Here is a 26,933-nt window from a genome sequence, read left to right on the forward strand (position 1 = left end):
AGCTCCGATTTTTCCAAACTAGTTGCTAAATTACTTGAAGGTCGCTAAGATATCAGTCTAGTGGAAGTTTCTTTATACAAGAAGTCCTCCCGCCGCAATTTGTTTCAGCTTTGTAGACCTGCAAGGAAAAATCTCAAGGAAAACTTTTTTTCAAACATGTCGATTGTCTGCCGTTCTCGGCGTCCATATGGGTGATACAACTGGGGTGAAAAAAAGATTGCTCAGCACTTTCTGGGACCGATTCCACAACTTGGATTAGAGGAAGAAAAAAACCTGGAGACTGGCATGCGATTGCGCGACAAACAACTCTAAAAGCGAACTTGCAAGCTTAAACTTGCAAATTGAAGGAGTCCAGTACCCTTGTGCAGTATTACAGATACCCTACTACTACTAGTACTACTAATACTACTACTACAATATAAAACATAACGGCAGCCTAAAGTTATTTACTCAAAAAGAAGTTTTAATATAAAATTACGGCAGTAAGCTATGCTCTAAGAGGAGCGTCAGACTTTGAGATATTACATTGATTTGCACTAAAGCCTTTGGCCCCGCGAAAAATTTTAACAAACAGGGCAGTGCTGCGTATATGAAGGAAAAATATCTCCATGATCATGTATCATTTTGCTTGTGGTATGTGTCAGCTTTTCTTGCTAAGTTTTCGTTACCAGTAGACATATGGTGCGTGTTTCAGATAGCCCTTCGACACAATATGATCGCTTTTAACACCTATTGTTTGCAGGCGTCGTTAGGTTGTTTTGGCTGTGACTTAACCAGATGATTAAAGACTCTTTGGGTCAAGGAAAATGCTGATGAGTCTGGACGACCAAAATCTCAGATGTCAAGGCAAATGCTGTGTTCAGCGCAATGTAGATTTTTGTTTAAACATATAGCCTTCTAGCAAGAAAAGAGACGGCTCATCATAGACGTCTTGGTATAGGTCACGAATAATCCTCAGCATAATTCTCTGATGTGTTATGTATTCTCTTTATTCAGTGTCATTATGTCTTTGCGTTAGAGTGCATCAATTGCTGGGTCTTTTCATACGTTCATGCAAATAATTATTTGTCTTGTATATCTTTTTTGAGACCTTATCGAAAAAAAAATGGCAGAAATGTAGAATTGATTGCTTGAAAATGATTGATTAATTTTTCATCACCTCCATCGTGAATGTTTCTGAGAAATCTGCTCGTTTCTTCTTGTTACAGATATGCGTTGCACAATTTCAAAATCCGCTTTCATAAAAACTGTGATCTCTTGGACCCACTTACTTCATATGAGTATTTACAGCAATAGATGTTTCAGTCTTTCTTCGACCATTGTTTAGACAATTTCATTTTTCCCATCTCTACATCCATGGATACTTTCGTTCTTTTAATCCAATTCCACTGGAACATTTTTGTGAGATGAGAAACGAGACACTAACTCTCACTCAGGGGTTTTTTATCATTGAAGAAAAATACAACCTAGTTTTCGATGCTTTTCTTTGTTTATTGTTTTTTTTTTTAAAATTAACCTAATCTCTGATTAACAATGGATTGCGCAAAATTTTGCGGATTTTTTATTATATTGTAAGGGAGCTTCCATTGTCGGAGCTTTTTGAGTTATCCTTTGTTTAAACAGCATTTTATAATATACTCAGAAGTGTTTTTGATGACTCAGTTCTCTTTCTTGCTGCGTTTGATTCCGATTCCCTAGTATATTCTCAATGTTAATTCCAAATTTTTTAGGCCAGTCCAGTCTCACTATAATCTTGCTTTTGTTCATCAAAATTACTGTAATATGCTAAGCTCTACGGGTGGCGCTCAACCTCTGAATCAATATACTGATTTGGATTCAATTCTTTACTGCCGTGCAGATATTTGACAACCAGGGCAGCCTCTGAGACAAATCATTGCGTTGCGAGCATAGTTGTACAAAAAGTAGCTTTGTGATAATGTAAGTTGTTGCATGCGAGCAATTGTCGTACTCCCTCACTGCGTCTTTTGTTTACAGTGGGCGTACGGTGCGGTTTCAGACGGCCCTCGGACCCATTATGTTCGCCTTTAACAACTTTGTTTTCCGGTCGTCTTTGGATTCATGTGGTCCTAACTCATCGAAATGACTGAAAGAACTTTTAGTTGAAACAAAGTTATAATGTATCAGACAATATCAAGCTATTTGTCAGGGCAATTGCTGTTTGAGCCGCTATGTAGGTTTTTATTCAAATATTTGGCCTTCTTGCAAGTGAAGAGATGGCTCATTATAGAAGTCTTGGCATATGTCATGGATTAATTGCGTCATAATTCCCTGTTGTGTTATGTAGTCTCTTTATTCAGTGTTACTATATCTTTCCGTTGGAATGCATGGATGGCTTGATTTTTTTCATGTGTTCACTCAAATAATTATTTGTCTTGTATATCGTTTTTGAGACCGCATCGAAATTATTAATAGGCAAAAATTTGGAATTAATTGCTTGAAAATGATCAGTTAATTTTCGCCACCTCTATCGTGATCTTTTCTAAGAAATCTCGTTTCTTCTCGTTACAGATATGCGCTGCACATTTTCATAATCAGCATTCATAAAAACCGTGATCTCTCGGACCTGTTTATTTTATCTGAGTATTTACAGCGATAGCTGTTTCAGTCTTTCTTCGACGATTGTTTGGACAATTTCGCATTTCGCATCTTTACATCTTTGGGATGCTTTCATTTTTTTAATCCATTTCCTCTTAAACACTTTCGCGAGTTGACAAACGACAAAATAACTCTCACTGAAGAGCTTTTCGTCATTGTGGAAAAAAGCAACTTATTTGTTGATGCTTTTATTGTTTCTTGGTGTTTAAAATTTACCAAATCTCTGACTAGTAAGGGCTTCCGCAAACTGCTTCGGATTTTTTAAATTTTGTAAAGGGTTTTCCAGTGTCGGGGCAATTTGAGTCATATTTTGTTTAAACAGCATTCGATAATATTCTCAGAAGTCTTTTTGATGACTCAGTTTTCTTTATTGCTGTTTTTGATTCCGATTCCCTAGTATTTTCTCAATGTATAATCCAATACTTTTTAGGCCAGTCCAGTCTCATTATAATCTTGCATTTGTTCATAATAATTACTGCAATATGCTAGACTCTATGAGTGGCGTTAAAGCGTTGAATTATAATACTGATTTCGATTCATAACTTTCCTGCCGTGCAGACATTTGACGACCAGGGCAGCCTTTGAGACAAATCATTGCGCTGCATGCGTAGGTGTAGAAAAAAAAACAGCTTCGTGATCATGTAAGTTGTTGCATGCGAACAATTGTTTTTATTCTCTCACTGCGCTTTTTGTTTACAGCGGGCGTACGGTGCGGTTTAGACCCATTATGTTCGCCTTTTACAACTTTGTTCGCCTTTTACTCAGACCCATTATGTTCGCCTTTTACAACTTTGTTTTGTAGTCGTCTTTGGGTTCATGTGGTTGTAGCTTGTCCAAATGATTGTAAGAATTTTGAGGTCAAAGAAAGTTCTGATGAATCAAGACGACATCAAGCTATTTGTCAAGGCAAGTGCTGTTTGAGGCACAATTTAGATTTCTGTTCAAAGATTTAGCAAGTGAAGTGATGGCTCATTATAGATGTCTTGGCATATGTCATGGATTAATTGCGTCTTAATTCCCTGATGTGTTGTGTAGTCTCTTTATTCAGTGTCACTTTATCTTTCCGTTGGAATGCATGGATGGCTTGATTTTTTTCATGTGTTCACTCAAATAATTATTTGTCTTGTATATCGTTTTTGAGACCGCATCGAAATTAATAATGGGCAAAAATTTGGAATTGATTGTTTGAAAATGATCTGTTAATTTTCGCCACCTCTATCCTGATCGTTTCTGAGAAATCTCGTTTCTTCTCGTTACAGATATGCGCTGCACATTTTCATAATCAGCATTCATAAAAACCGTGATCTCTCGGACCCATTTATTTCATTTGAGTATTGACAGCGATAGCTGTTTGTCTTTTTTCGACAATTGTTTAGACATTTTCACTTTTCGCATCTTTACATCCTTGGGATGCTTTCGTTTTTTCAATCCATTTCCTCTTGAACACTTTTGCGAGATGAAAAACGACAAAATAACTCTCACTGAAGAGCTCTTCATTATTGTGGAAAAAAGCAACTTATTTGTTGATGCTTTTTTTATTTCTTGGTGTTTAAAATTTACCTAATCTCTGACTAATAAGGGCTTCTGCAGAGTGCTTCGGATTTTTTAGAAATTGTAAGGGGGTTTCCAGTGTCGGGGCAATTTGAATCATCTTTTGTTTAAACAGCATTTGATAATATTCTCAGAAGTGTTTTTGATGACTGTTTTCTTTCTTGCTGCTTTTGATTCCGATTCCCTAGATTTTTCTCAATGTTCTTTCCAAATCTTTTTAGGCCAGTCCAGTCTCATTATAATCTTGCATTTGTTCATCAAAATTACTGCAATATGCTAAGCTCTACGAGTGGCGTTCAAGCACTGAATTAATGTACTGATTTGGATTCAATTCTTCGCTGCCGTGCAGACATTTGACTACCAGGGCAGCCTCTGAGACAAATCATTGCGCTGCGTGCGTAGGTGTAGAAAAAAACAGCTCCGTGATCATGTAAGTTGTATTCTCGTATTCTCTCACTGCGCTTTTTGTTTACTGCGGGCGTACGGTGCGGTTTAGACGGCCCTCAGACCCATTATGTTCGCCTTTAACAACTTTGTTTTGTAGTCGTCTTGTAGTCGTTCATGTGGTTGTAACATAGTTGTCCAAATAATTGAAAAAATTTTGAGGTCAAAGAAAGTTCTGATGAATCAAGACGACATCAAGCTATTTGTCAAGGCAAGTGCTGTTTGAGGCACAATTTAGATTTCTGTTCAAAGATTTAGCAAGTGAAGTGATGGCTCTTTATAGATGTCTTAGCATAGGTCATGCATTATCTTCTCAAAATACCTTATGTTATACAGTGTGTTTACTCAATGTCACTATCTCTTGCTAGAGTGCACTGAGGGCTTGACTTGTTCATGTGTTTACTCAGTCGTCAATTTTTCTTGCATGTCATTTTCTAAGTTTGATCTGAGATTAAAATTGGCACAAAAGTGGGATTGATTGCTTGGAAGTGATCTATACTTAACTTTTCGCCTTCTTCATTGGCTCGCTGATGTTGAGTCAACCCTACCTTGTCGGTAGCGAATACAACGCGTGAGAACTTGATGTAGGGCGATTCCAATTAGGATGGTAGCAAAGATTTTGGGGTCTTTCCCGTTATAGCCCCGCGTGAAATTATAGTCACCTCATAATGGTATATTTATAATGAGGGGGGCATAGGTTATCTGACCACTAAGCGGGGGGGGGGGCTACAATGGTAAAGACCGATGATTTTTGAATGCTTTCTGCACCGAGAATATAATCTAATATTTTGGAAATGTCCGAGCGAGAAACAGAGTAGGCGTTTTGCGGCAATTTTTCCGAATTTCAAGGAGATATTAGTAGTAGTCTTTAACATATATTTCAGATTTTGAGTTTGAGTTTTTGACTTAGAATGGCAGACAACATCAATGCCTTTTTCAGAGGCCAGTACGAGCCTCGCAAGTCCAATTCAAACGATTACCACCCTAATCCTATCGTTAACGCTGTTAAGAAAATGGAACATGAAAGGTATCTTGAGTTAGCTGAAAAATCTAAATCAACGTCAAGAGAGGGCGTCCTGAAGCCTCTTAAAGAAGATTTTGGCTATGTTGAAAGAGCACAGAAAGCACATTTACGAGAAGAGAGAAGGGAACAGCAAAAATTTTCTTTGGGAGCAAGAAATGCCATGAATTTTGGGGGCTCTATGGAGGTATTCAGTTCAAAATTTCCACCTTGTTTCTAATCTGCGTCAGTCTCGAGCTTGCAATTAAAATTATAGATCGAACATTTGACATTTTCATCATTGTTTTTCTACAACCGGAACATTTTCTTATTACAGGATATTGAAAGCCTCATGCTGCCCGAGTCTACTGTCATTCAAGACGATGAAACTGAAACAGGGGGTTTTCACGGATATCGTACCAGAAGTAATGACGATGGCGAAATGTTTTACGACAAATATCTACCAGTGTACAAGTATAAGGACCGAATTCTGGAGTAAGTGATATTAGCTGCCATGTCAGCTGCTCTGAAAGTTCACATATGCGCTCTTTAATTGCTCTCAATCAAAGTTAGTAGCAACCATTTTAGTCGGCTGGCTCGTCTTTTAATAGCAGCGAAGCGATAACGGGCTTGTTATTGGTCTCATCTTGCTTTTTACAACTCTAAGAGGAGTTGTTTTCTGCCGATCTTTTTTTTGTTTGAGGGGAAGTACTTTTATTCATGGGGTTTCTAAATGAGAGAGTTGTAAAAATGCCGCTATTAAAAATTTACACGTTTGTTTACGCGCTGCGTTGAGTAGATGACTTTTTGACTATACAATGGGCCCAAAAAATTTGATAGTATTGTTTAATTATTTTAAACAATACTATCAAATATTTTTTCCATATTTTTTCTCCATATTTAAAATTTTTAACCAGTTTTCTGTGCAATTAATATATGTGGCAGTAGATATGACATAACTTTTCATTGGATTTTCGGAGTTTTGACCTGAGCAGTTTCAAAGTTTTTTGAATGCGATTTCAAGCATTTTAATTATTTTCAAATTTGTAGTTCAATAATTTATTTTGAAGATTCAGTTTTTTTCAATAGCCCTACAAATCATAGGTCTATTTATATCATAGTTTTAGGAAATTGAGTAAATTTTAACTGATGTTTTTAATTCGATCATAATAGATTCTTCATTGGAAGTGAACGCCAATTTTCGCGCAAAGCTGTCAGTCCGATGAAACTTTAGTCTTTTTTGCTCCGTTATTTTTGGGAGGTTTTAAAGAAACTTTTTGACTGTCTTTGTAATTTTTTATTACATTTTTTGTACAATCTGTCTATTGTAACAAACTAATGTGCTATGATAGCTCTGATAGCTCACAGCAAAGCTGACGATGAACAAAGTTCTTGAAGAAGTCTTGATTTGTAGGAAAATGTGCCTGCCCCTCATCTTATCGCCCCCTCCGTTTTATGCTCCCACTCTGAAGCTAGAATCTCGATGCCTCAGCTAGCGACAACTAAATTGTTCGAGAGCAGTTCCTCTGACGTTAGTCGGTATGTTAATTCATTTTTCAGTAGTCGGGTATGCTGTTTGTTTTGGCCAACCCTTTTTCCTTCGATTAAGATAGTGACTAGATTGCTTTTCATTTTTTTGTTTGTTTTTAGCAGACTATTACACCAATGGTCGTTTTCTTTTCGGATCTGTTTTAAAATGAAATTCCGATGTTTCGAGTTCACTCCGGTATTCTTCAGGCTGTTTTTGATTTCGTTGTCTTTGCTATTTGTGTGATCACCATTTGATCACGAGGCTTGTAAGTTTGCCACTCAGCAACTGCATTTGTGCGCTATTTTTGTGATATCATTTTTCACTCTCATGGTTTGAGTTTTTAGGTCAATCGTGTTATATAGTTTTTGGTCATACAATACTTACACTCATGAAAATAATTTATTCAATTATTTGATCGACACTTGATAATCACATCGTTATATCGCTTAGGGCACATTTGTGTTTGAAATTGGTTTGAAAACAAACGTCAAATCTTTAAAAACTCATGTCGAAGGTTCAGAAGCTCCTTTTTTGTCGTTGGTCTCGGTTGTGTTCTTAGCTAGAAGCTTCAATTCGCAACTATCTTCCGGCTGTTTTATAGATAGCTGCAATAGCTCAGTAGAACTAATGTTAGACGCATTTTTTTAATAGAAAAACGGAACAACTGTTGACCAGTACCCAGTTGAAGTTGCTTTTAAACGGAATTAGCAAGCCGATGAGATTAGGAGTGGCAATATCGCAGCTATCTGCTGGCAGTTTTGATTGTTGTGATACTTATTGTGATTTACTTGTGATCAACTAGCCTAATTTTTGTGATGAACTTGTTCAATGGTCAAACTGCATGAACGTGTTCCAATAGATAGACAAGTAAGAGGCTTTAGAAATTTGTTCTACTGAAGTATAAAGACGAAACTATTCATATATTTACGAGGCGATTTGGAAAATGTAAATATTTAACCAAACGTTTTTGTTGTGGTTATAACTTTAATTTTACATTTTTGAAGATTAAAAAAAATAGATACGTTATGCTAATGATTTACCGGTGTGCGGCGGAGCGCCCTTAAGGGATTTTAGAAACAGGCTCGTCTAGTTTTGTCACCAGTGTTGAACCATCCCTCTTACAATGACGATGGTTTTCTCTCTTCTGGTTAAAAACGGTGGCCTAAGCATTTTTCTACCTGAAGACAGCAAACTAATATGAAAGATCTATTCGGATATGTGAGCCTTTATAGAATTATAACGCTGTAGATGCAGAGTTTCATCAGGAAAAAGTCCTTTAGAGAAGAAAAGCAGGAACAGGCTCGAGCGAAAACGTTCGCGGTCAAAGATCTGATCAATAAAAAAGAGGCTTATTCACTAGATTTGGCTATGGAAAAGGGAGCATCATGCTGGCTAAACGCACTCCCCATTGGAAAGGTATCATTTTGATGAACCAAGGGAGGTGGAATTGACCTTAATTATGGATGAATCTCGTAGTATTGCCATCAACATGCGCGTGTGGGGAAATTTTTACTGGAACGCATGCTCTTCATTGTCAAAAAGGTGGCTATACGCGCATCAGACACAGTGACATTCCTGACTCTTTTGTTAACCCGCTCAATGAGGTCTGCGATGATGTCGAAGTAGAGCCATGTCTTCAGACTTTGCAATGTGAAACCTTCGCAAATAGAAGTATCACTACTGATGACGTCTAATTATCAAAGTTAATGGCTTCTTGGATTCACGGTCTCGCAGAACTGTGAAAGTGTGTAATCCGTATGCTAAGAGTTGCCCAAGAAGCATACCGATCAATCAAGAAGCTGAAATACGATCAAAGGAAAATTGTAGTCGAGAAAGCCAGCTTCTGTTCGTTAATCTTCTCATGCACAGGAGTATCTGGTCAATCAGCATCAAAAGCCATACAAAGATTGGCTTCCAGGATCAGCGATAAGAATGACGTTTCATAATCGGACGTGATTACGTACAGGACAAAAATAAGTTTTGCGCTTTTACGTATCTAAATACTCTGCCTCCGTGGATCACGCTCCATGCGCAGGCGCCCTATAGTAGAAGCGTCATTGGGAACCATTATAGAGGAAGGGAGGCTGGTGTCCTAATTGTTCCTATATCTTTTTCTAATCGTGATTCAAAATCGGTGCACATTTTTGACTGCTGTTTGCCATATCTATTTTGATTGTAATTGTGATGCTTTAATTTCTCTATCTTAGCCTAATTGTTGTGATAAACTTATTAAATAGTCTCCATGTGCACCCGAGAGGCTATTTAATTTCGTTTCAGCTTCTGATTGCAATCATTTACTGGATCAATAGAGGTCAATAGACATTCTTTGGGTAGCTCCAGTTATAGGGGATTTCAGATTCCGGCGGAAGGTATTCTTTTGCGATAATCGTTGCAATTTATCACTTGTCAAAACATACGAAGGCAAACCATATTTATTACTTGTCAAACCATACAAAGCCTCAGATAGGTATCACTGTTATCTTACTTTTTTCTCAGTCAACATTTGGCGCGAGGGTTCTCCGCATTTGTTGGACTGATTTTTCTATTTTTCTTGTAGTTACTTATTTAGATAGAATTTAGATTATTCGTTTATTTAGGAGCTATTCGTTCAATTAGGACCTAATCAGCGCTTACTGCAATCGTCGGACTGCCTTTATTTATCCTAAACAATGACGGCTTTATCCCCTCCGCCTCCCACATCCAATCCGCCATGCACTGTGTGCATGGGTTTATATACAGAACAAGAACGTTTTATGCGTTCGATGTAAATCTAAATGTTTTCATGGATCTTGCCTTGGAATTGCTCAGAAAAAATGCATTGAAATGATATTTTAGTCTTGTCCGAGTTGTTTGCCAACCTCTACAACAGATTTATCAGCCCTTGATCGAATATCTGCTCTTGAAGTTCAATTAGAAAAAGTAAATTTGCTGGAAATTCAATCACTGAAGCTGGAGATAAATTCTCTGAAGAAACCGGATTACCCGTATCTTGGAGCTGCTTTCAGAAATCGGACCGACAGCACTGCTAGCGATCCTAATTCAAAGCAACGGAAAGCTGAAGGCAATGAAAATTTGTTTGCTGACAAAGAGTCTCAAAACAGAAAACCAAAAATTTTCAAGACGGGCACAAATATTAATCATCAGACGACAGTCAGCGCAATTAAAAGGCCACCGAAAAGACGGCATCTCTACATTGGTCGTTTAAGCAACTCTGTCTCTACAGATGATATTACAGAATATTGCAAGAAGAAGGGAGTTGATATACTGTGTATTCGTGAAATATCCAAAGACGGATCTCGTCTGAAATCTTTCCGCTGTGTTCTCAAACTTGATAATGATCAAGTCGAATCTCCCGATTTCTGGCCGGAAAATGTTTCATTTTCGCACTTTTATTCGAATCAGAAAGCGAGGGAGTGGCTGGCCTCCTTTGATACATGACTATCTAATGTTAAATCCGTCAGTGACCGTGTAAAAGTTTGTTTACATAATGCAAGATCGGTTCGCAACAAGACCTCTCAAATAAGAAATCTTATTGAAGCTAATGAAATTAACCTTATAGTTTTAACAGAAACTTGGATCAAAGATAACTCAACTGATGAGTTTTTTCTCCAGCAGTGTTGCTCAAATGGTTATTATTACTTGAGTGCAAACAGAAAAGAAAGAAATGGTGGAGGATTAGCGGTGTTCTATGATGGAACTGTACGTGTCGATAATTTTTCAATCAAGTGTTTAACAAAGGCGGAGCTGGCTTCTTGAGTTTACGCTTGGCAATTTGGTGTATCTTTTGGTTTGTATATACAGACGACCAAATACCAATGTTCGTGTACTTATAAGTGAGTTAACATCATTTTTTGAGGCGAAAGCTGTTGTTCAATAAATTACTAATTGTAGGTGATATTTCTATGCTGCTATCAAATGATGCCTCAAGAAATCGGATTTCATTTTTGGATGAATTTGGTTTGCAACAGCAAGTTACTGTGCCTACTCACAAAAGTGGTGGAATTTTAGTCCAGGTTATAACATCCGTGGAGGTTGAAGTATCAGAACCTCTTGTAAATTTCATTACAAGCTCTGATCATGGAGTTGTGCACTTTGATCTTCTGCAAAAGCACGAGAATTTAGCTATCAAGCAGGCCTCGTTCAGAAATTAGCGAAATTTTGACTTGGAAGCGTTTGCAGAAAATATTGTTGCTCCGATCGACAGAGATAATCCTGAAACTGTTTGGAACAATTTTTTAATGAAGGAGGTTAGTTCTGTCGATAAGAACCATCCTCTGAAAATTAAATATGTTCGAAATCATACGTGCCCTTTCTTTGACGATGAGCTAAGAACCATGAAAAGATCAAGAAGAAAATTTGAGAAGGCTGATCGAAAGAATGCAAATTCTCAAGACAAAAGCCTGTTTATTTATTCAGTTTTGGAGTTTTTTGCTGTTTACCAAAAAGAAAAGTGAATACCTTGACAAATGTGTCGCTAGTGAAAATAAGCGTGTTTGGATTTCTATACTTCAGCAATTCTTAGGAAAAAATAATGTTGTCCTGCCGCAGTAACTAGGGGAGCCTGAATGCCTAGCAAAGAAGTTTCATGCTTTCTTTGTTAAGAAAATAGAAACCGTGTTAGTTTCAATACCTCTAACGAGTGGTGTAAAATTGGATAATTCACATACAACTTCCCTTGACACTTTTCAGGTTTTTACACTGAGTGGTTTTAAATTACTTCTACCAAAATTTTCGAACAGTACAGTGTTTTGACAAATTCTCCGGACTACTTCATTCCATTAATTAATTCAACTCTCCGGACAGGGTACTTTCCAAATCAATTCAAATAAGGCGTCGTGAGGACGCTCATAAAGAAGTCTAACCTTGATCCTGAATTGTTGTCGATTTATCGCCCTGTTACAAATCTAAGTTTCATGTCAAAAGTTTCTGTTTTTGAACAAATTAATTTGTATCTGGAATCTAATAATCTCAGGAGCAAGTATCAGAGTGCTTTACGTTGCTGGCATTCAACGGAAAAGGCTTCACTGAAAGTCTTTAATGATCTTCTGTGTTGTCTAGACGAGTCGGGTTCCGTGATGTATATTGGATTAGACTTGTCCGCAGCGTTTGATATAGTTGATCATCAGTTTTTATTTGAGATATTAGCGAAAAGGATTGGTTTGCAATCTGTCGTGTTACTGTTTATTAAAAATTGTCTTTCGAATCGCTCGCAACAAGTTTTCATAAAAGGATGTCTTTCTGGTGATTTCAAAGTTAAGACGGGTGTGCCAAAAGGGTCGGTTCTTGGTCCTTACTTTTTTCTTGTTACATGTTGCCTTTAGAAGATAAGCTGAAAGAATTAGAAATAAACTACCGTTTCTACGCAGATGATATCTTTCTTTATATTGTATTCGGTTCGACCCTCAGTCAATGCATGTTTGATAATATTTTGACCTCGATTCAACGTTGGTTCAGCAATGCAAAATTGAAATTGAATGCGGATAAGAGTGAGTATATAATTATTCCGAAATGTAAAACTGTTTAACATGGTCTCTTACGTCTGCCAGAAGATGGTAACTACACTGAACAGGTAAATTTCTAGGTTGTTATATTGATTGTCAACTTACTCTGCAACGACAGATTAACTTTGTTTGTTCGAATTCGTTTTATCATCTCCGTAAAGTATGGTCAATTCGAGATCAAGTCAAAACATCAGTCCTAATTGAGTTAATTAGAGTTTTAGTGTTATCACGTGTTGACTACTGTAATTCACTTTATTACGGTCTGCCAAACTTTTTATTAGCAAAACTTCAGCGAATAATGAACTCTGCCGCGCGTTTGATTTTTCGATTGTCAACTTCAACACCAACCTCGTCATACCTGAAGCAGCTGCACTGATTGCCAATTAGGCAACGCATTATCTTCAAAATCATGTTGTATGCGCATCGCTTTGTACATCAGCCTGGCAAAATCCCACTATATTTATCGGATTCATTGAAACGAAACACGATGATTACAAGGTCTCAATATTTTTTTTACAATTTACTTGATTTCAAATTTCGCTCTAATTTTGGAAGACGTTCGTTCTCGCATGCCGTCGCTGTCGAGTGGAATAAAGTCTCTTTTGAGTTGAAACTTATACCATCTGAAATTTTATTCAGGAGAAAACTCAAAACTTATCTGTTTTATTTTCCTGCACTGTTGAGATTTTAAATGGTGCTTAAACCAATAATAATAATAATAATCTTACGCATCTGATGCTTTATTTTTTGACTACTATCAGGTTCTATAATTATAAATAGGAGTTGGTTTGCTGTCCCGAGTTGACCGACCTCCCTTTCTTTTCGGTGGGACTTTCTTTTGATTGACCTCTTTTTAGTTCGAGGAGATTGAACACCGTTCTGAGTTCCTAAATTTACAAATGCGTCTTGCTTGCGTCCTATATAATACGTCTTCCAGTCTGTCCTATTTGTGAGGTTGATTTTATTCTCATTCTCTGATGTCATCGACACAAATATTTATAATATAGTATTCTGCAATCCAAATAACGACTGACTGGCAGACTGGTAATTTTGACACCTTTGTTATAGGCTCCAGCACTAATTTTTTTCTTGCTTCAAAAGGTGGATAACATTGGCATAATATGCTAAATTGTCATGGTTCTTTGAGTCGTTATCGACACAAATATTTATAATATAGTATCATCGACACAAATATTTATAATATAGTATTCTGCAATCCAAATAACGACTGACTGGCAGACTGGTAATTTTGACACCTTTGTTATAGGCTCCAGCACTAATTTTTTCTTGCTTCAAAAGGTGGATAACATTGGCATAATATGCTAAATTGTCATGGTTCTTTGAGTCGTTATCTAAAATTTTGCAGACACATCTATATATAGATGAACAGAGAAAGCAAAAAACATATTTTGCCCTCCGTAAAAGCAAAAATGAGTGCAATTTTCATTTTAAAGCGTCTACTTGAAAACGCCTTTGTATGTATTGAGAACATCTGGAAGTTTTTTCCGATCATTTGCTATGGTGGGTTTCTCTAATACCTAATACGGATGCGACAGCTATTTCTCCCTAATTTTCTGTCTCAAATGAATCTTGATCTTTATTCTGTCAAAGAGTAATTTTATGACCTGAATGTTGTGACAACAATTTCCAGGACTTGAAAAGTAGTCTGTATTGCACGGTTCTGTGAAAAACTTTGAAACGGTTTTGGAGAAAACTACTGACCTCAGACCAATATGAAAAGCGAGTAGTTTTAGGTTGTGAAGTTGTTTTAAATTGGAGTGAAAAATCGGTGTTTCGAAATTTTTTCAGTTTTTGACGTTTTGGATTTTGACGCGCGACTATTTGACTTCTGTTTAAAAGGCTGTGTTGGTGCTCTGTCTTTTTACAATCCAAAGTGTTTGGATTGTATTGGTGCGCTGTCTTTTGTAAGCTGTGTTCACCTTTTTTCCGGCTTTTTCACGTCAATTAGACGTCAAATTAGTAGAGTGGTGATTTAAGTCATGCTGAAGTAGTAAAGGGGGCAAAAAATCAAGAAGGTCTGATGCTCGATTTTTTTTTTCAAAAGACCTTAAAAGTTTGAACAAAGTTTCAGTTTTTCAGAGGGAAATTTTTTCACGTGCAATTTGACTTCTGTGTTCAGAGATTCTTCTCTCGAGTGCTATGGAATTGATACATGTCTTCTAATGGCTTTTATTTGCAATTGCTTGAATGAATCAATGGGCTGTAGCTTAGGACTTGTAGTCATAAGTATTAGTGAATGTTTGCATATTCCCCTGTTTTTAAGTATTACTCGTGTCCTATCAATTAGTGTCATTAGTGACAGGTTTTGCTTGTTAATATTATGGCCTAAATGAACGTAATTACCGGTGTGGGTCGATAGCTAGTACTTTTGTGACTTTGGCACTACTTGTTCTCAAAAATTTTTAGAACTTTTTGTCTTGTAGCAATAGGGACTAGACTCGTAGGCTGCTATTAGAGATTAAGATGATGGATCTTATGGAGTTATTTTTTCCTAAAGCTCGTGATTTCCTTTACTTTGACACTGATTGTTTTAAAGAATTATTTTCCTGTTTTTAGTTGCGATTTTTTATTGGCAATTTGTTTTATCTCTTAGTACAATAAGCCCATATCTGAGTAAATGAAGATTGTGTCAGCATTGTTTATGTCTGCAATACTGGTCAGACTGGATCAAAAGGGGCAAAATAGGCATATTTGATGCTATTTTTTGCAGAGTTTTCAACAATTTAGTTAAAAAGTTGGTTAAAACAATTTACCAACACCTTTTTTTCTCTTTAAGTGTAAAACCAATGAGACTACTGTTAACAATTCTGTCATATTTTTAGCGAAGATTGGTTGAATAAGCTAAAATTACGAAAACTGGGCAAAAGAAGGGCAGTTAGGCTAACGTTCACAAAACAATAAACCTCTCTAACTCTTCGAAAATAGTGAAATTCTAAAAAAAATGGAATTTAAAATTCTGCGCTTCACAGGCTTTCCATGATACGACGCACAACGCTTTATGGTGAAGATATCGATACGGAAATTGATTGAACAGAAAAACCAGTTGAGCACTAATGTGCGCCGAAACAAAAAGAAAATTTATAATATATAACGAAAGACAAAGAAGCTCGCTAATGTGCTTTCCCACATAATCTTCCGACCTGGCTCATCTAAATTTTTGGCTCTATTCTCTACCAGATGAAGTGGAAATACACTACTTTCAGAATAAAAAGTAAATAAAATGTATTTAAAATTTTGTTAATGAATAAAGTATATTATCAGTGGGATAAAATTTATTTGTTTCACTAGAATGAATACTAAGACAAACGAAATGAAATTAACACATGCATTTTTTTAGCAGAAAAAACAATTTTACCAAGTAAACAATTATTTTTACCAATCAACAGTGAGATCCAGGATTTCTATCCCTTTTTCGAACAAAATTTCAAACAGTAATCAATAATAAGAAACAACTTCATAATTATCAAGATTTGGTGGCCTCTGTTGGATTTAGATCAGGGTACATAAACTCTATTTATTTTTATGTGTTTGCAGAAAAGAAATAATTGCTTACTTCACTCAATTAAAATTGCTAATTGAGAAATTTTATTAGATGAAAATTAATGAGGTCATATACAAGCTGTTCAAGTGGTGATTCATGATTGGATTCAGTCTTGTTTTGTTATGGATGTGATCACACTTGCGATCAAATGAAAAATGGACATCAGTCCCAAGTGTGGTTCAAGGCAAACGGGGAAGTAGTCAATATGTCTGGTTAGAGAGGATTTCAGTTTTGTTAGTTGTAGAAAATTTTCAATTTTTTAAAATTTGTTTTGATTGCTCTCAAACAGATTGTGTCAATTATGTTACTCCTGTGGTCTTTTTTATACGGTTTTTTGTCTGAGCCATTTGATTTTTCGTCCTCAAAAATGGGATAAACATGTAACGCGCGGAGGCATTAAGTGGTTGAGCAGCCCTCTTAGAGCTTTACGCCTTACTAGTCTCGAAGTGTGCGATTCACTGAAACTGTTTTGTGGAAACAGTTAAAGGTGTGAAAGGGTGGTTCTTAATCTTACAAGTTTGACCCCCTCTGTCGCTCCTCCCACCACCAACCCCCCAGCCGTCATTTTGGAACCCTCTCGTCCACCTCTGCCACAACCCTACCCCATCACCCCCCCCCCCCCTCACTCCTTTGATCGCCAGTCGTGTGAGAGCAATTTGCCCGAGGATAGTCGGTTTTCTCGTGTAATTGATACGTTGTCAACTCAATTTTTCCACAGGTATCTGATGTACAAATTAACTGTGCAATTAATTTTATCGATTTTCAGCGCTAGTGTATTGTTCAGCCATACGGTCCTGTGTAAATGTTAATAACTGTGTTATTATAAATTTATTCGTTATAATATAATTTCACGGAAACTGATGTTACCATAGTTTGATATATATGACATATATAAGATAGCTGAAAATAAATGACAAAAGTGACAACTGTTCTGTACGGGCTATTTCACACAAACACAGATTATATATACATTGTGTAGTAATTTTTTGACAAATGAAAATCATAATAGCTATCTTGTCATATATATCAAACTATGGTAACAATTGCACATATTATCGATTTATATATATATATATATATATATATATATATATATATATTATTTAGAGCAGTGGATCAGAATTCAACTATATTGATCAAAGGTGGAACTGCTTCCGGAAAAACGACTCAAGTGCCACAATACTTGATGGATAATTGCAGGCAGAGAAGAGTCAACTTCAACTGTGTAGTGACACAGCCTAGAAAGATTGCAGCTTTGTCAGTCTGTCGTTACGTGAACAAAGTGCGCAAGCTGACAGTGGGAAGATTGATAGGGTACCAAGTGGGTTTACAAAGCGAGTACACTCAGGGGGAAACGCAGCTAACTTACGTCACAACTGGAGTTCTTTTGAAACATATTGTACAAACCAAGACTCTTAGTAATTTCACTCATATTATTCTAGACGAAATACACGAGCGTGACCAAGATACTGATTTCGCAATGCTACTGGTGAAAAAGTTGAGAGCAAAGGCTCCGAATGTGAAAATTATTTTGATGTCGGCAACCTGTGATACTGAACTATTTGTCGATTATTTCAAATCTAGCGCTTCAGGTCCCGTAACGAAGCCTCCATGTATTATCATCGAATCCAGAACGCATCCAGTAGACGTATACTATTTGGAAAATTTTGCCAAGTTGTATCAGCCACAGAGATTTGAAAGTCTGCAATTTGAAAAAGAAAGTCCAGCTATTGACCAGTACCAAGTTGAAGTTGCTATCAAACTTATTCAACATTTCGATGAGGTTGAACATCGTTCAGGGCGAAGGACTCGTGGAGGTGTCCTTGTATTTTTGCCCGGATGGGCTGATATGTCAGACATGTACGATCGAATGTGCCCTCTTATGGAACGCAATAACTGGAAAATTTATCTTCTTCACTCGGAGAAGCCCTTGAAGAACCAGGATCAAATGTTTGAAAGAGTCGATGAAAAATGTCGAAAAGTTATTTTGTCCACAAACATTGCGGAATCTTCTATTACTGTTTGCGATGTCTTGTATGTTATTGATTTTTGCCTCTCGAAAGAATCGGTTCGCGATAAGGATTCGTCTTTCCAGCAATTGAAAGTTGTCTGGGCTTCCAAATCCAACTGTGTACAAAGACAAGGTCGCGCGGGTCGGGTACAAAAAGGCTATTGTTATCGGTTAATTACAGAATGGTTTTATGAAGAGTTGCGTGAACACTCAATCTGTGAATTAAGAAGAGCTCCATTGGATCCTCTGATATTGAATCTGAAAATGTTCGATATGGGATCTCCGAAAGACTTACTTGCAATTGCGATTGAGCCTCCTGATTTCAATGATATTTTGGCCTCAATAAGGTCATTGAAACACATGGGCAATCTATCCCACTTCAGAAGAACAAGCAGTAACAAAAACCGATTGTCTCTTGAAGACGGGGAGTTGACATACCTGGGGAAAATTAGTGCGATGCTACCTTTAGATGTAAGATTGTCAAAATTAATAATGTTTGGCTGGGTTTTTGGGGTCTTGGAAGACACAATTATAATTGCTGCTTGTTTAAACGATCGTGGCCTGTTCAGGGACCCTTTTGACAAGAGGTTGGATGCTTTTGAAAAACGTTTAGAATGGGCCAAGGGTACGTGTAGTGATTTGTTTGCCTTATTGCATGTGTATCAGAATTATCAAGAGCTATTTGATGTTGATTACGATGAATGTAGCAAAGAAAAACGACAGGAAATATCCAATTGGTGCCAGCAAAATTTTGTTGATGAGAAAAAGATTAAACCTATCAAGCATTTAACAGGTAAAATTAGAGACATTCTTAAAAGGGAGGAAATTTACCCTCATTCTCAATTTGAAGAGGAGAATTTGGACCATGAAACTAGATTAAAGTTTCTAAAATTAGCCATCTGTGGAGCGTTTTTTCCTCTCTACTTCACATCTGAAACACCAGAGGCGGCAGTTATCGACGCCGACTCTCAAAGTTGGCCTCCAAAACAGACTGTAGCGTTCAGGAATTTTCCGCCAGGATTGAGGATTGAAGAACTAGCGTGTGTAAAATATCAGTTAGATAATATGTTCCGAACATGTCTGAAGCATTCTCCTAAAATTGAACTGCACATCAGAGATTCAAAATTGTTCGCAGTCTTTGATGAATCAGCTGTTTCGAATCATTTGGTTAAGAATACTATTAACAAGGCAATTTACTGCGCGTTGAAAATGAGATCTGTGAGCAAACTGCGTCAGCCCAAAATTGACTTTACAAAGCTTGATTCGAGAACGGTCAATAACTTGAATTCGGATGACCTTTACACGCCGAGAACAAGTGTTTACGTACATCTTGATGTTCCCATGAATTCCGCAGACGACGAGGAGAGCGATAATTTTCATAGAGGCAATCGTGGTCTAGTTCTGCGTGGTACTGCTTCGACGCGTAAGAGCATGCAGATCGACATTGGGCAACATTCGTTGATATGCGAACCATGTCATGCTAAACATGCATGCCTCTTCTTTGCACAGAGACGTGATTCCGAAAGCAGGGAGAAAATTGTAAAGATTGAAGAGATGATTAAGGATATACAGGTAATCGAAATACTCCTCTCCTTACATTTCATTGATCCTACATTGGGTTGCTATCATCTGAAAAGCTGCTCAGTTGCTCTCCGTTATGCTAGTTGCACTATAGGACGCTATTTAGGCAGCTGATTTCCTATAATTGTGGGCTAAATTAAGGGTAGCCTGTAGAGTTGGTCTACGAAATACGCTTTAATGGATTTTGGTAAACATCTAACTACGAAAATCAAGTGATTTTAGGCTTCTTTGAATAGCTCTTCGATTATTTAATTTGACTGTAAATAGCAAGTTTGATAACTTATTACTGAGTTTTTAAGCAATTTTGCTTGTATTAATGAATGGAGACGCGGTGAGAGATTCAAACAATAGTTAAAGTTGAGGTATTTGTTTGTCCTGTGGCGTTTAACCTGCATAGCACGATTGGTTGTTCTTGTTATTTTTGGTTGAGTTTTCTTCCTCCGTTTTAAGATCAGCAACAAGGACACCATTGCAATTCCCAGAAGGATGATTCAGAAAGGAACTGTTTGCCTGGCAAAGGACCCCAACGAAGAAGACTCTGATACTATGTATAGGTTAGGATTTACATCGTCAACATCATTCATTCTTAGATTTCAATTGTCATCAATATTCATAGCTCCTAAATGCTTGATTTTTTTTAAAATTGTTCTTAAGTTTGTAGCAATTATATGAGACTTGTGGTCTTTTTTATGCTATTTTTCGCCTGACTCTTGACTTTTCGAAATCAAAAACGGGATAAATATGTAACGCCCAGAGTGCATTAAGTTCTTCTATATCCTTTCGGCGTACTAGAATCTAAGTATGCGATTCCCGGAAGCTGTTTTGGAGACATAAATACATAGTGTGAAGTTCACCCCCCCCCCCCCCCCCCCCACACACACACACACACACACCACCCCCTGCACGTCGTTGTAATCGCAATCCAGCACGGTCCCCCCGCATGCGCCCCCACCCCCATATCTGCTCCCCCCTCGGCGCTCCTCCCACGCCTCTTCAATTGAGCTACAGGGAGTCAGGACAAAATACCCAATGTGACAAAATATCCAAAGTATACCCAATGTTCTATTCTAACGTTGAAACTACCAGAGCAATAATTTAGCATAATATTTAGTTAGTGGATATGGCCATGCCTCAGTGGCTCATGGACTTGATATGAAAGTGTCACAACCGAACATGGGATTAAAATATCAGCTTAATTGTGAGAAAACATGCTTGTAATACGAGTGCTAATTTGTAATCGGATTATTGAACGAAAAGATAAAAAGGAATAAATTGGGGATAATGGCACAGGGTGTTTGGGCATTGAGTATTTTGTCATGCAACCGAGCCACAGCTAGCTTCCCTAAATTGTAGCTAGCTATTAATGAAGCCAGCGTTCACCAGTAAATTGAGAGCACTTCGTCCGACGCTAGTGGGTTATATTTAATTGCTCTCAAACAATCTTTTCCGATTTTTGCTGATCTTTTTTTGTCTGGCGCTTTTGTCTTCAAGAACGAGATAAATAAGTGAGGCCCGGTGGGCATTAAACCTTCTTAGAGACTTACGGGTCATGGCTCACTAGTCTGTAACTGCGATTCACCGAAACTGTTTAATAAACACTGTTTAAGAAATCCATGGTGTGAAGGGCTGATTTTAGAGTTTGTGACTAATCCCCCCTCTCACAATTTATAAATTGCTCCCAATATAAACTTAGATAGCTTTACAAGATGCTGTACTTGTTCAATGTGAACTTGGCAAGAGAGGAAGGTAGAATAGGTTATAAGAGATAACAAGTTTGTCAAGAATATTCCAAGGGATACGTTACAACAATTTTTCCATCCTTTTATATATTTAATAACCGCGAAGCGATAGCGGCTATTATTGGGGACATCGTGGTTTTATACAATTCAAAGAATTTGAATTGTCTTACGGCGCTGTCTTTTTTTAATAGCAGCACAGCGATAGCTGGGGCTATTATTGGCCTTCTCTTGGTTTTTTACAATTCAAAGAATTTGAACTGTATTGGGGCGCTGTCTTTTTTTTAAGATCTGTTCACACATATTCATGGTTTTTGAAGTCAAATTGGAGTGGTGATTTTGGTCACGCCGAAACAGGAAGTGGAGCGAAAAAGCGAGTGGTCTTGCGGCGTGAATTTTTTTCGCTCTAATTTTAAAGTAGAGTGAGAAAACGGCGTTTGAACAAAAATTCGCTTTCTCGCTGGTGGTTTTTTGGTCACATGCGGCAATTTCACTTTGGTTTTTACTAATTTTTCGATTTTTTGGATCGGATTTTTTTTTCTAAATGGTTTTCCCAATCCATTCATAGTTCATTCCAGGTCTAGTTTTTTGTTCAGTCAATGAAAATTCTTTGAATTGTACGTCAGGACTTGTCCTGCTATGTTTTTTTTTATTTCGTCGTCATGATTTTTGTTAAGACCATATGACGTCACAGCTACTTTTTGTTCATTCGTTCATTCAATTTCAACTGAATTGCATGCGTGACGTCTTTTTTCACTCTTAGTGGAGCGAGTTTTTTTTGTTCATTCGTGTGATTAAATTTTTGGTCACACTTGACTTACCTCACTCTCAAAAATGACGTCCTCACTTTGAAATTGACTTTTATTTACTTTAATTCAAAGAGTTAAGGTCAAATGGGTGTGTGTCACTCTAAATGAAGGTTATTTGAGATCAGCTAATAGAGGCAGCAATAACTTATACAGATTTTTAATCAAAATATAACAGATCAGCCTTCAATGAAAAGACAAATTTTATTGGTCTGTCTTTTTTACTGTTTTTTTAGACTGCCGATCTACGAATCTATTGCGGCTATTTTCTGGCAATCTGCCAGCTATGTTTTTAAGATCTGTTCACACATTTTCATGATTTTTGAAGTCAAATTTGAGTAGTGATTTTGGTCACGCCGAAACAGGAAATGGAGCGAAAAAGCAAGTGGTTTTGCGGCGTGAATATTTTTTGCTCTACATTTGCAGAAGAGTGAGAAAACGGTGTTTGAACAAAAATTCGCTTTCTCGCTAGTGGTTTTTTGTTCCCATGCGGCAATTTCACTCTGATTTTTACTGTTTTTTCGATTTTTTTTGGATCGGATTTTTTTCTAAGTGGTTTTCCCCACTCCATTAATAGTTCATTCTAGGCCTAGTTTTTTGTTTGAAACAAATTTCTATTTCTCGATTATGGTTTTTTGTTCACATGCGGCCGTTTGACATTGATTTTCTGTTTTTTTTTTCAATTTTTTCAACTGATTTTTTTTAGAAATGGCTTTCCCAATTCACTCATAGTCTGTTCTTGGTCTAATTGTTTGTCTAGTCAATGAAAATTCTTTGAATTGTGCGTCAGGACTTGTCCTGCTATGTTTTTTTAATTCGTCGTCTCCATCGATGATTCTTACTACCTGACTTCTTGGAATTTACTTCTATTGCTTTGCAGTTAAAATTTGTGTGCGTGACGTCATTTCTGCTTTTAGGTCAATTGCGTGACTTACCTCACTCAAAAATTGACTCTGGAACTCACTTATGGAACATTTTATGAACATTTTATTTAAAGATCAATAGTGTGCATCTAAGTAGTGCCAAACTTATATGCCCTAATTCTTGAGTATTAGTCTTGAGTTTTTGATTTCGAATGTCAATTTTGAAATAGCTCTCTGAGCGCGTTGTCCTTATAGACCGAATCTAACCAAAAACTCTAGTGGTCTATTAAAGGACTAGTGGTCAATCTGTCTATTTTATTTCTATACTTGTTTCAATTCACGGAAGGCCACAAGCGTCTATCGCGGCTATTTTCCGGCAATCTGCTGGCTATGTTCTTCGATATTTGCGTTCAAGTGAGTAATTCGGTAGCAACGAAGGACGTCACGGTATGATAGGCTACCTTAAGTAAGTCTGCGATATCGCTCTTTTAATTGCCACTTTCAACTGACATCTGTCTTGTTTCAGGTGCGAAATTGTTGATGTAAAAGGGAAGCAGTGTAAAATATTGTTTGTGGATTACGGTAACACCGCTGAAGTTCCCAACCGATCGCTGAAGGACATTTTGCCTGAGTACGAAGAACTCAGACACATCGAGTTTCAGGCGTTTGGGATTGCTTTCTCAAACGTAAAACCACCTTTGTTAAGTATGAACGATTTAGCTTCGCATAAGGAAGAAATGTGGGAACTTATGAACGATTATTATTCTAAGGGCTACGTTTTTGATGTTGTTATCTTCTCAGTTACTGATGGGGCAATAGTGCATGGCGATCTGTATGCATATCCAGTGCGACATTTGAAATTGAGGAATTCTGCAAGATTCAAAAACAACCCTAGAGAGTTTATTGAAAGCATTAGAAAGGAAGGTTTAGTTGACTGCAAGCAATATGCGTTTGCACATGGTTTTTGTGTCGAAACAGAAGAATCGTTCGCTTCTCTAAGGAACAATTTGGAGCGAAAAGAGAACTTGAAACGACTTCAAAATAGCTGCGATGCAGCAATCGAAGATGCAAGTATAGAAATCAATGGCGTCAGAAGATACGGAGAAGTGGAATTGCTAGGACCTTTCAGTCCTTTAGAACTGAGATTCCATGGAGTAACTGAGCAACTTAATCCTAGAAGAAATAACGTTAAATTAAGAGTTGCACCCGACAGTATCAACTCCATTGCCTTGGATGAGAACCCTGAGCTGAGGGAAGAAAAGATGCTAATAGCGGCGTCCGTACAAATCTCAGACAAAGATCGTTCAGCTGTCTTAAGAAACACTACTCTTATTGACAAACAAAGAGGTTACATGGAGCTAGTAAGTTTGATGTTTACACCACAAGCTAAGATCCGAGTTGATAAGACGAGAAAGTATCATTCAAGTGCTTTGTGCGGATCAGGTCAACTTGAAACAAGTGAAGGTGGAATCCAATTAGTTCACGAAGCGATGGACGCCGAAATTCATATCGGTGTCGTGTTTACTAATGAAGATTATCTCAAGCTGAACACATTGCGTCACCACTTGAATTGCCTGCTTGGTCCCACAGAACCGAAATTCCGACCGAACACAGTCGAGAAGCAAAAAGCTCACATATCAGCAATTCGTCAAATCGCAAGTAAACTGTTATCCAAAAAACGACAACTGCATGATGCAGAAAATGTGCCTTTCGATGAGTTTAATTGGTGTGGAAGTTCCAAAGAATTCTACGAGCCAATAGATGAGGAAAGAAGCAGTAATCCTCCGTACTGTTTTGATGTCAGTTTCGATAAAACACCGTTTTATTTATTCAAAAAGCTCTACCCACAGCGACGGGAAAGTGACTTGAGTTTTCCTTCAATAAAGAAAGTATGAATGATTTTGGTTTTACTCACCATGATTCGTGCTTATTGGAATTAATTGTAGCATCTCGTTGTGCGCTTTGATTAGAAAATATTTTATTTCTAGCTGTAGTTAATTTATACTCTAATAATTGAACTATACTCAAAATTTTATTTTTTGCTGTCCTGTCTATAAAAGTTTGAAAGCCACTGAATAAAATGAAGATTCCGTTGATGAATCCATTAAACAATACATTCGTTTATATCAAAAATTATTTAGCTGTACTCTAAACAGCGATTTCAGTTTAACAGGTGAGTACAATATGCGCCTTTTAAATAAAGTTTTCAATTGCCTTGCAAATCATTAGCACGTGCGCCTAGTGTTAGCAAATTATATGCAACCATAAACAGAAAGGGTACGTGCAGATTCTTGCCGTTTTCGGTTTTTATTTTTAATTGCTCTCAAACGAAGTTTGTAGCAATTATATTAGTCTTGTGGGTCTTTTTAATGCAATTTTTCGCTGGACCGATTTTTCTGACGCTTTTGACTTTTCGTCCTCAGAAACGGGATAAACAGGTAGCGCCCAGCAGGCATTAAGTGCTCTTCGAGCCTTTCAGCTCTGTTTCAGCTCAAACTGTTTTGGAGACTTATATTTATGGTGTGAAAGGCGGTTCTTAGATGTTGAAGACACCCCACTGTTGACCCCCCCCCCCCCCCCACTATTGCCCCCATCCCCCACCGCGCTGTTGCCCCCCACCCCACTGTTGCCCATCCTCCCTCCCTCCCTATCAGCCCCCCGGTGCTCCCCCTCCCTCGTGGCTACTGACGAACAACTGATCGCTAAAAACACCCAATTTTTTATTAATTTTCACAATTTTTTCAAGCTTTTTGAAAATGTTTGTCAGTTTTTGAGTTCTTTCAGCCCTAGGTGTCAAGGAGACCCCTCTAGGGTTTTATAATACGTTACTGCATAGTTTCTAGTGGTAGTGAAATGGCTTCAACATTTTAATATCACGCCTTTTAGCATTTTTTGACAAAACGTGCAAATTTTTTCAGTTTTTGACATTTAATTTTTATTATCCTTGTCTTTCGTGATGCAGTGGCCAGAAAACGTCCTTAAGGGTTTGACTGAAAAAAATTATTTGCCATGGAATAGCTTTCAGTTTTTAATATGACAAATTTTAGCAGTTTTTAACAGAAAATCTCTGTAATCGTTTGATAAAAAGTTACTGTAAAATGTTTTCGGCTATGGATTAGTTTTCAAATTTTTTATCACAACTTTTAGCAGTTTTTTATTCAACTTGCAATTTTTTTCAATTTTTTTTGAATTTTTTTGATTTTGTTGGTCATTTTTTAGGTTTCTCCAGCCTCAAGAGCCACATAGCTTTCTCTAGGGTTTGATAATAGGTTATTGCATAGCTTCTAGATGTAATGGAATGTTTTTCAAGATTTTAATATCAGCAATTTTTAAAAAAATTTGCAATTTTTACAAATTTATGAATCTTTGATTTTTTCATCTTTTTCTGCTACGAGGGTCCTCGGAGCCTCCTCCAAGGTTTGATGGTAAGCTGTCGCCTAGTTTCTAGGGTTAACGGAATGGTTATAAATATTTTAATGACACCAGCTTTAGCAATTTTTTGAGTAAAATTTAATTTTAAATTCTTGGAAAATTATCATGTTCCAAGTTTATGGAGCTTTATGAGCCAGTGAAACTATTTAAAGCTTGAATTAGGGATACTGGATAGTCTCTTGAGACAATTAATTGGTTTTGAAAATTTTAATATCTTGAATTTTAGCAAGATTTTGTTAAAATTGGCGATTGTTTTCAAATTTTTTGAATATTTTAACCATGATTGCTGGCCAACGAAG

At 37.2% G+C, this 26,933-nt stretch overlaps 3 protein-coding genes across 3 annotated transcripts in view; all 3 read left to right on the forward strand.

Moving 5' to 3' along the window:
- The first annotated feature begins 5,466 nt into the window (after positions 1-5,466).
- LOC142339476 (ATP-dependent RNA helicase TDRD9-like) lies at positions 5,467-25,235 on the forward strand. The gene is made up of 5 exons (XM_075389519.1): positions 5,467-5,819; positions 5,949-6,106; positions 17,313-19,788; positions 20,248-20,351; positions 23,729-25,235. Exons 1-5 carry the CDS (start codon positions 5,523-5,525, stop codon positions 25,095-25,097), a joined length of 4,404 nt encoding a protein of 1,467 aa, XP_075245634.1. The 5' UTR covers positions 5,467-5,522; the 3' UTR covers positions 25,098-25,235.
- The window catches only part of LOC142339477 (uncharacterized), a 50,319-nt gene continuing 32,736 nt past the window's right edge, over positions 9,351-26,933 (forward strand). The window contains exon 1 of the mRNA XM_075389520.1: positions 9,351-9,376. The gene's annotated coding sequence lies outside the window, so the exon portion shown is untranslated. The remainder of the gene's footprint in view (positions 9,377-26,933) is intronic.
- The window catches only part of LOC142339478 (uncharacterized), a 604,341-nt gene continuing 586,762 nt past the window's right edge, over positions 9,355-26,933 (forward strand). The window contains exon 1 of the mRNA XM_075389522.1: positions 9,355-9,377. The gene's annotated coding sequence lies outside the window, so the exon portion shown is untranslated. The remainder of the gene's footprint in view (positions 9,378-26,933) is intronic.

Source organism: Convolutriloba macropyga, chromosome 5, assembly GCF_964194025.1.
Source record: "Convolutriloba macropyga chromosome 5, txConMacr16.3, whole genome shotgun sequence".
Lineage (NCBI taxonomy): Eukaryota > Metazoa > Xenacoelomorpha > Acoela > Convolutidae > Convolutriloba > Convolutriloba macropyga.